The sequence below is a fragment of the Salvelinus alpinus genome, chromosome 3 (genome assembly GCF_045679555.1).
Source record: "Salvelinus alpinus chromosome 3, SLU_Salpinus.1, whole genome shotgun sequence".
NCBI lineage: Eukaryota > Metazoa > Chordata > Actinopteri > Salmoniformes > Salmonidae > Salvelinus > Salvelinus alpinus.
In genome coordinates this window covers 20,376,086-20,385,908 of record NC_092088.1, presented here as the reverse complement: position 1 = coordinate 20,385,908, position 9,823 = coordinate 20,376,086, and the positions used below count along the sequence as shown (strand labels likewise).

The 9,823-nt window shown below is 42.0% G+C and overlaps 2 protein-coding genes across 2 annotated transcripts; one reads left to right on the top strand and one right to left on the bottom strand.

The window, feature by feature from the left end:
* Nucleotides 1-657: 657 nt before the first annotated feature.
* Nucleotides 658-5,666, bottom strand: LOC139569787 (glucose-6-phosphatase catalytic subunit 1-like). Its single transcript, XM_071391149.1, has 4 exons — nucleotides 5,368-5,666; nucleotides 4,549-4,621; nucleotides 2,893-3,049; nucleotides 658-2,640 (listed from the first exon to the last, which is right to left on the bottom strand). Exons 1-4 carry the CDS (start codon nucleotides 5,664-5,666, stop codon nucleotides 2,153-2,155), a joined length of 1,017 nt encoding a protein of 338 aa, XP_071247250.1. The 3' UTR covers nucleotides 658-2,152.
* A 1,415-nt stretch (nucleotides 5,667-7,081) lies between these two features.
* On the top strand, nucleotides 7,082-9,694 carry LOC139570218 (glucose-6-phosphatase catalytic subunit 1-like). The gene is made up of 5 exons (XM_071391901.1): nucleotides 7,082-7,311; nucleotides 7,574-7,683; nucleotides 7,896-8,007; nucleotides 8,413-8,528; nucleotides 8,628-9,694. The coding sequence occupies exons 1-5, from the start codon at nucleotides 7,082-7,084 to the stop codon at nucleotides 9,131-9,133; spliced, it is 1,074 nt and encodes a 357-aa protein (XP_071248002.1). The 3' UTR covers nucleotides 9,134-9,694.
* Nucleotides 9,695-9,823: the final 129 nt, after the last annotated feature.

Here is a 9,823-nt window from a genome sequence, read left to right as displayed (position 1 = left end):
CGATGGTCCCTAACTAGCCTCATAGGGATGTCCAAAGTAAACCAAAAATGTCTTGTGCAGCTGCACCCAGAATTGATAATTACTTGTGTGCTGCCAGCTGTGGTTATGTGGGCAGGATTGAAACAAACCCAACCTTCATTTACATTGTAAAACAGTCACGACCACAGTTGTGAAAAAAGTTAATAGTTGGAAGAGTTGCAGGGTTAATTGCAAATTATGTCATTGTTCATTAGATGCTTTTTTTCATTGATTAAGCAATTTTCTCTTCAACCATATGGTCTATCCACTATAAGGACAAGAAAATGTATATCTTATGTGTTATGTTATTCTAGTATACATTACCAACGTTTTTTTAATAGATTACCAACATTTCTGAAAATTATGGTAATTTACTGGGAGATTTGCAAATCGAGCTGTACTGTATAGATATACAATATCGTTTTATGAGGTGAGCATAGGAAGAAAACCCACGATGCATTTGGAGATAAGAGCTGAAAGAGGGAAACAACACGAGGTTGGATGGATGTACAATATTATGTCACCATAGGAAATATGCATGTCCGTCACAATACTTGGCAATGATAGGATGGATTGTCACTGACTTGATATCAGGGTCAAGTTAAGTAGACTATTGTACAGTGTGTTGATGTGACAATGTACAGTCAGGTATTTATTGATTATTGCTGGTATGTTTGATTGAAACAGTATACTTGGTAAGTGTCACTAACGCACAGATACACATAGTCATCGTTCTGTACACAAAAAGTGCTGCTCGTTGAACCTCCATGGCCAAAACTCCTAACGTCAGTGGGCATGAGGTAAAGAGTGTTGCTATGTATTGAGCTGAGGGTCGGTCGTCTAGTAGTAAATGTTTAATGTCCCTAGTAATAATTCATTAATCAGTTTTGTCATTTTGGGTCATTTTCTCTGAAAAACTAACTCAAAGTAAAAAAATATCTTTGTGTACACCAAGCAAAAGGGATTTTGCTCATTAATCACGGCATCCGTGTTCACAACATCATCTAGTAAATAAAATGCAAACACTTATTGTACATTATAGTACAACCAGTCTTGATCCTCACCGCTCAAGGTCCGGAGTCCAGAGCCTGATAATCACCCTTTGTCCTCTTGTTGTCATCGAAGGAGCCACACCAGCACAGTGTCATTCACTAACATCAAGTTGAACCCAAGAGACATAACCACCACAAAGAAATAGAGAAACTCCAGCATGAATGCTCTGAGGCAGTGGAATACCTTTTCACAAAGCTGAAGATAGCCTAGTCTTCTAGCATTGCTTACTGTAACAGAGGATTCAGCTCCTCAATGTCCTCCAAACTTTTCTACTGAATCACAAGTTTTCACTTGTCTCCCCATAAATTATATGTTGCTATACACAGGATTGCATATACTGTATGTAACATTTACATTTAATTAGGAACAAACAGAGCAATCTATTTGAAGAAACAGGTCGAGAGCTTGGCTATAAGGTCCTATCTGTATTTTTGTCAACATTTTGTTATTGACATAGCCTTGTTCTGTTCAATGTTCTCTAACTATATAGTACTCCAAATACCCCAATTCATGTTGTTAAGTTCAAAAGGATACAAGATAAAAAATTGCTGACACCATTCAAACCAATGAGGGTTCAAAACTTTAAAGCCAATTATCTTAGAATATTTTTTTGCAGATAGAACCTTATAGTCCCAAGCTCTTGAGGTGCTCTTGCTTCCCATACCCATTCCCACTCTCTGCTCATGAGCTTATTAGCAAGCCAATTAATTTGTCAAATCAAAACAGTTTCTGATAGTCCAACAGATTTACACACCTCCAGGTGACAACTACACTCAACTTCCACCATAGTCCTTGGTTTGTACAATAGTGTTGCCAAAGCAACTGAAATTATTTCAGTGTACATTTTTCTACCTCTGCACCCAATTTTTAAAAATAATGAAACAGTCCTTCTGAATTGTAAAATTGTTTTACTTTCGGTGGCCATTTTGTAAGATGGCTGCCATGTCCCCCATGGGCCAAATATGTCATGGCCTAATATCAAAATATTTTCAGGGTACATAAACCTACCTCTGTGCCAAATGTGGTGCTTTTATCACAAAGTGAACGATTGTTATGAAAATTTCAGCTTAGCCGCCCCACTTTAACCTGGGAAGATCCAGGAGAGTCCTCCGGGAACCAGAGCTGTGGGGATGAAGAGGGCAGCAGCACTCTTATTGACGGACAACATGTAGAACGTTGCCTGGTTCCTGGAGGAGAACATCAAGCCATCCAAGATCTGTAGCAGCAATAAGGAGACAGTGATACATCCCGCCCTGAAGGGGGTGCTGCTGTTCTTCTTGCTCTCGGTGTATCGGTGTAGAGGGGCGAGTGCACGGCCCAGGCCAAACAGGGTGCCCATGTTGCGCAGGAGGCTGGCGAAGGGAGTGGAGTCCATGTGGACCCATTCAGCCCTCACACACCACTTCTGGGCTTTCGCCAGGGTCCACAGCAGGTCCACGCCCAGAGCATTCAGCAGCACGTAGAAGCCCACAGCGAAGGAGAGCAGGAAGACGGTGGTGTAGAAGTACTTCTTCAGACTGGCTCTGTAGATCCACTGCACTCTGGAGAAGAACTCAGCCACCATGATACCTGCCATGGATAGAGACCAGGGAGATTGTCATCAAGCTACAAGATCATTGAAATAAGATACAATAACTTTTACACTACACTACTTGCTAAGCCTGGTTGCACATTTCACCAGAGTTCCTGGAAAGGACGACAACATGAAAAGAAAATAACCACGCCAGCGCAATAGCATTCAGGTTAGCAGGACCTGCTGGGTACAAGGGTACAAGTTTCTTCATCTTGAAATCTAGACATCTAGAGTCCTGGTTCTCTGACCCGTGATGACCCCACTGATGACGTGGTGGGGAAAGTGGGCAGCCATGTAGACTCTGGACATGCACACCAGCAGCTCCACTGTACACAGCAGCATCCACAGGCCCACCTGCAAGAACCTGGAGATGAACAAGACACAAGGCCCTGCTCCAAAACAACCCTAGACCGTACCTACCCCCTTTTGGAATTGAGGGCCACATCAGGATTTTGAAATTCAATGGAGGGCCGCACAGTTTTTTGTTGTTGTACTGATTTGTTTGTCCAAATCTATTTGAAGGCCAGAAAAAAAGGGGAGTTATTTGCAAATATATAGGTCCATGATAGTTTTTCCATACTTTCTATCTAGTTTTAAATGTTTAAGTATGGCCTGTAATGTTTAATTATAATCCCCCAGTAACAATTCGTTACTTGCTGAACATATCGAACTTTCAAATGTCTTTTCTGGGATGTCGAAATCAATTCCGAATGATTTGATAGCTTCACATCACATCATCCATTAAAAGTTAGATTAAAGAAAGAGGTTGATGCAGTGCATTTAGGCATTCCACTTTCCTCCGGTTTTTATTTAGCAAAGATGAAAATACATACTCACTCCGGACAGACACAAGCAAAAAACGCATGATATAAATGTTGCATCAGCCTAGGCTACACCTTAACATTAGAGATCTGGCATGCTGTATGGGATGAAAACGAGACACTTTTTCAGTCTAATCAACTGTAGGCTACTAATAAGAGCATATGCATACAGCCTATGTGCGCTGTCCACTTGGTCAGGGTAAACTAATTGGTAACGTTATGTATTTATAGTCCATTTGTGTGTCAGGAGAAAATGTTAAATGTGATCAAAGTTGGTTTATATTCAAAACTGGGTTGGCTAAGCTGTCAATACGTTTTCAATTCAAAAGGATAAACTGGAATGAATCAAGCAATAGTGATGACAGATGTGAGTACATTTTTTAGAAGGCCTACAGTTGCATAGAACTGTATGATGCAAACATTCATAAAGCAAGCTCAACCCTGTGAGTTCTATTGTCTATCAGTTGTTGTCTGTGTCTAGGTAGAGGAAATCCCCTTCCTAATCTAGTCTAAATATAATGAATATGAACAAGTTTAAAGTTGCTGCAGTTTGACAGGGTTTTCATCCACCTCAGGGCCAGGAGTTTTTTTTCTTCTTTTCTTTAAACCATGTGACTTGATTAGGAAAAACTGTTCCCATCATAGCCCATATAAAATATTTTTACAACTGATTAATCACTGTCATACCTTATAGGGTCCAGAGTTTTCCTGGTTAGGGTAACAGATAAGGAAAAACTCCAGGCCCCAGGGTGTAACAATTTCCCCCCTCTCTGGGACCTATGGTGCCACCAGTCTGCTTGCAGTTGTCAGTTATCGTCAGGTATGTGGATGATCAGGGCGTTATTCAGGAATGTTTCTTGGGCTATTTTGATGTGTCAAGTGGGCAAGATGTGAACTCTCTTTAACTTCAGGGAGAAACTTGTTCAAACCTTCGATGGCGCAGCTGTAATGGAATGTATCTGCTATTTGTATTTCGAGCTAAGTCCCCTCCCTCCTGTTCCCTGATTAAGCTGTGATGACCACTCCACTCCAGTACCATTGTCAACTCTGTCCTGACATGAACTGAAGCCACGTCTCATGTACCCGCTCATCTACTGGCACATTGAATGTTTCCTCTCCAAGCACAGTGAGTACCCCGATCAATTTTCTCTCATTACTGTATTTAGAGTCAATCACATACACAATCACATTATTACACATCAATGATTTTACTCCTTGCTTGGACTAACTCATTCTTCTTTTGTCTAACTGTGTAGTGTGTTGTGTTATTGTTTTTTGTCTTCCCAGACAAATCCTGTCCTGCACTGAAGTCAAGCCTCTGAACACCTCAACTCATGCCTCATACCCTCATTCAATCACTGCTGTGATCCCTTCCAAACACTGTGTAAGTAGCCCTCTCGTTCCCATCCCCTATAATATTGTACTATAAATGTCTTTATTAAATGCTTTAGGTTAAATAAATACTCTTGACAATTTTTGAAACACACTTTGATTTCTACGTGGGTCTCCCATTCTCCTCAATTTTTCACGTCACCAGCCTCCACTGGAATTCACTGTACACTTCCAACTGAATTCCTTTTCCAGATAAGATTATTCTCTATGTATTTACCCTGCTGAATGGGAATCAATACTAAAGTGCAAAGGTTGTTATGGCCCTATGATCATTCATTTATTACATACTAAGACAATAATGCTTCCACTTCCCAATACTACTATATTCTTGAGGTATGTTGAGTGATACGCATTGCTATACTCTGGCACACATTGGTCTATCTATGGCATTGCCGACCTGGTCCAGTTTCAAGACAACGCAAGTTCTCGTTCATGTGTATTTATTCCAAATTTGTAGTAAAAATCCATGACCTACAAAATGACAGAAACCTGATTTAACCCGTTCCTTACCACTTCAGGACCAGGTTGAGCCAGTCCCCAATGGCAGCCACCCAGATGAGTTTGACCCCCACGTCCCTGCGCAGATAGAACCAGCCTGGGAAGAAACAGAAGGTGGTATGCAGGTCTGCCACTGTAGAGGCTAAATCAGCCCTCATAATGCCCATACTTGGTCTGCAGATGGACAGCCACCTCCAACCCCAGCTGTGGAAAAGATCCATGACTGCAGTGTGGATCCAGATCAGCAACCCAGGGAAGGTGCACCAAAGCTGGTAGAGCTCTTCTGGAGCTCCAGGACTGTCTGTTCCCATCAGACTTTATTCAAGGTTAGGGCATTTGTTTGCCTTCAAGTGGACGTTGTAGACAGGCTCCCTGACCTTTAGCCTACACCCCAACATGGAGCTCCTGTTTCCCAAACCGGTAAACAGAAGTTCTCTGCTCTGGAGTGATAAGCTAGCCCCTGAAACAGGATGTCTGTGTGATAGTGGGTGAATGTTTTTCCACTCCAGGACTGTACGTCTCTTGGCAAAGATTGTAGCAAGAACACGTTAAGCAGGCCAATATAAATTGATTGACCTATTGATTGACCTTTTCATGTCATTACCACTTCAACCACATCCATCATTATCATGCGAAACGAATGGCACGAAATCAATCAAAAATGCACCGACCTTATGACCTGCTGTAATGATAAGTTAATTTACTATTTCTTTCCAATAAGCTAAAGCCTGAGGTAAGTCCTGGCTTGGGGGTTGTCTAATCAGACTTGTTTACAGCATGGTAAGTACCATATCCAAGACCTAGTTTTATTGGTCAGTTATCTTTTCAGCATCTCTGCAGTAAGTCCCACACTATTTAATGATTGATTCCCTTATGTAACTGACAGGTGGGCTAGCCACAGGACGCTGACCACAATTTTCACAAAATCATCAGAAATTCATTATATAACTGACAGATTATCTACAGGTCGTTGAAGAATGGGATGATTTTGCATATCGTCAACATTTATTTAGCCTTTCATAATATAAAATAAATGTCTTTATTTTGCATTCAAGCCTCAGTTTTGGATTTACTCCTTTTTTCGACAGTGTGCTGGTCTCAATCTCTTCCAGCCTTTCATATGATTTTTTTTTAAACTTCTTTTTTTAAATGTGTTTTTTGAAACTGGCCAAAAAGTGGGCTTAGTAAGTTGGTACACGTGACTCTTTTAGTTCCTATCTTATCCATTTCATGGTCTTACAATGACAACTTACTGTATTACAAGTAAAACATTGGATTTTGCATTTCAATAGAGAAAAGCAAAAGCAATATGGTTGTCCACACATCCCCCTGGTTGGCTTGTTTTGCCACAAACTATAGTGTAGGCTATTTGTTAGGTTTTAATGTGAATTCCACTGGTCAATCGTAAATTTTGCATTTTTGTCTCCATGCTGTTTCAGGGTGAGCGACACAGAGACACTGATTGACTTTTGTTTTTACCCCTCCTTTGTACTTGTTTGTATGGTCTCTCCTGTTAGTACTGTACAACCCTCCCAAACTCCCCTGTCCTGTTGTGTTTTATTACACATGTGCAAGGTTCAAAGATCAGGTTGTGCATGCCTTTGGGTGGTGGGTCCCTCTGGTATAAAAACAACCAGCAGACTCTTACATAGCTACAGTGCGCTCCTTCTGCAACACATCTCACATTGGCTTCCTAGACGGACAGTTCACTCGGGACAGTTGGAAAATGGAGGCAGTTACGGATGCCTTTCAGGGCTATGGGGTGAGCACCACTAATTACCTCCAGACCAACTATAAGGACTCCCAGGGTTTGTTCCTGTGGGTGTCCTGGGCTGCTGACCTCAGGAACACCTTCTTCATCTTCTTCCCCCTCTGGTTCCACCTGCGGGAGTCGGTGGGTATCAAACTCATCTGGGTGGCAGTGATCGGAGACTGGCTCAACCTGGTCTTCAAGTGGTGAGTCCAGCTGAGCTTATATACTGCTGTTATGTACGGTTTGAGTGTGTTATGAAGTCATTATATAGGTACCCTTCAAATAAATGCTTACTGGGATACCAATTTAGAACTTGATCAAATGTGTCCCTTCGACTACATCTGGACACATTGAAATGTAGGTGTGAATGTCTGTGTGTGTGCACTGTCCCTGTCAATTTAATAAAATAAAATGTGATAATTAAATTCCCTGCATCAGTCTAAGTGGCTTGTGCTTTCCTTCCAGGATTCTGTTTGGCGAGAGGCCGTATTGGTGGGTTCATGAAACACCTTACTACAGCAATACCACTGCACCTCACATTGAACAATACCCCATGACCTGTGAGACTGGCCCAGGTAAGAAGCATCACTTTACTTCCATTAATTTTTTCCCATAATGCCTTATATGAAATATATATGCTGCGATTCAGTGAATATAGCAAACACTTTATAATTTTCATGATGTTGATAATATTCATGTTTTAGAATCCTGTACCGTATTGTTGGGTTTTCATTTTACTTGAATAAAGTGCTATGACCATAGACTGAAGTATGCCTTTCTCTGGTAGGCAGTCCCTCTGGCCACGCTATGGGAGCCGCAAGCGTCTACTACACGCTGGTCACCTCCATCCTAGCCATCATGCTGACCAAGAAGAAGACGAGATCTTCCACCAAGGGCATGTAAGTTCCAGAGCATTCAACCCCTCCTTCTCTTGTCCTCAATTATCTTATCCTTGTTTACTATTTTTAGTTCAGTTCTTATCAATTTTCTCTGCTGCACCGTAGCTGATGATTTACCATGAAAACTAACTTTAGTTGTCGAAGGGAAGGGGATGTACCAGAGTGCATTCGAGTTGTTTTGTTGTGAAACCGTATCCAAATTGATATGGGAAATTGACAAAGAAAGCAACAGTCTATTTAAACTGATTACATGTGCAGTGGTAGAAGCCTACTCACCTGTAGTGTCACACACATTTAGTGGTATTTGAGGTTTCTTGTACACTATTGTAGCAGCCAGACAGATTTCAAAACGCCTATAGAAGTATTTGCTGACGGTTCCTCGCCCTCTCCCCCTTGTCTGGGCAGGTATCTGCGGGGCACTCTGTGGGCATTCTTCTGGGCAGTCCAGGTGTGTGTCTGTCTCTCCAGAGTCTTCATTGCTGCCCACTTCCCCCACCAAGTCGTCTGTGGAGTCATCACAGGTCAGTATAAAGCCCTTATAACAACCCCCATAACTATGACACAAGATGTGCAGATTGTTCAACTACACGATGCTAATATGACGTCTATTTGATTTCCAGGTATGGCTGTGGCCGAGGCCTTCAACAGAACCCAGTGGATCTACGGAGCCAGTCTGAAGAAGTACTTCTACACCACCGTCTTCCTGCTCTCCTTCGCTGTGGGCTTCTACGTGCTGCTGAAGGCTCTGGGCGTGGACCTGCTGTGGACCCTGGCGAAAGCCCAGAAGTGGTGTGTGAGGGCTGAATGGGTCCACATGGACTCCACTCCCTTCGCCAGCCTCCTGCGCAACATGGGCACCCTGTTTGGCCTGGGCCTGGGCGTGCACTCGCCCCTCTACACCGAGAGCAAGAAGAACAGCAGCACCCCCTTCAGGGTGGGATGTATCATTACCTCGCTGCTCCTGCTGCACCTCTTTGACTCCTTCAAGCCCCCCACACACACCGCCGCCCTCTTCTACCTTCTGTCTTTCTGTAAGAGTGCCACTGTCCCCCTGGCAACCGTGAGCATCATCCCCTATTGCATGTCAGGAGCGTTGAGCAGCGTACAGAGCAAGAAGCATCTGTGAGGTCGTTGACATCTGACGCACTTGGACTTATGTATACGGAGCTCACTCCAGAATTGAACAGTGTTCACTGGTGCTTCAATCCTTATTCATTCCATATATTGACGTTCTTTCCAAATAGATGAACAATCTATTGTGGTCTTTGTCTACCATACATACGTTCATCCAGTCACTCACTGTAAAGGTCTTATTTTCCTATATACGCATAGTGTGGACACTGAAATGAAAGAACTATCCAGCCTATTACTCAGAGGCAATTAAGACACTGATTTAATTGTATAAAAAAATGATAATTTAGAAGTAGTTCAGTGCGAACTCAGGAGCCCAGAAAGTGAATATTTCCTTGCAGTTGCTTTGACTTTTTTTTAATTTTTTTTTTTTAAATGAGGTTAAAGCAAACTAAAGTCCAGGAGAACATGAGCCCAAAACTTTAGTGGCCTGCTTTACAGTGTGTTCTAAGAAAGTAATATATAACAATGTTCATATTTGTTTTGTAACTGTGTTTTTCCTGTTAAATATTTTTGGAAATTGTCAGATATTTATAATAAAAATCTTTCAAATACATCACTGACCATGTGCTATTTATCTAACACTACTAAACATACTGTTAGGTATCAGTTCAGACACATTCAACATTGTTTCCTATCATTAATGACACAAATAACTGATAAACCATAAGCAAGTCCACAAAAA

Bases quoted from the DNA above. Each gene is read 5' to 3' on its own strand.
- LOC139569787 (XM_071391149.1), bottom strand. From the start codon at position 5,666: ATGGGAACAGACAGTCCTGGAGCTCCAGAAGAGCTCTACCAGCTTTGG. The intron at 4,622-5,367 runs GTAAGGAACGGG...CTCTAAATACAG, and splicing joins CTCAACCTGGTCCTGAAGTG to TAATGAGAGAAAATTGATCG. The intron at 2,641-2,892 runs GTCAGAGAACCA...TATCCATGGCAG, and splicing joins CATCAGTGGGGTCATCACGG to GTATCATGGTGGCTGAGTTC.
- LOC139570218 (XM_071391901.1), top strand. From the start codon at position 7,082: ATGGAGGCAGTTACGGATGCCTTTCAGGGCTATGGGGTGAGCACCACT. The intron at 7,684-7,895 runs GTAAGAAGCATC...TTTCTCTGGTAG, and splicing joins GACCTGTGAGACTGGCCCAG to GCAGTCCCTCTGGCCACGCT. The intron at 8,008-8,412 runs GTAAGTTCCAGA...TTGTCTGGGCAG, and splicing joins AGATCTTCCACCAAGGGCAT to GTATCTGCGGGGCACTCTGT.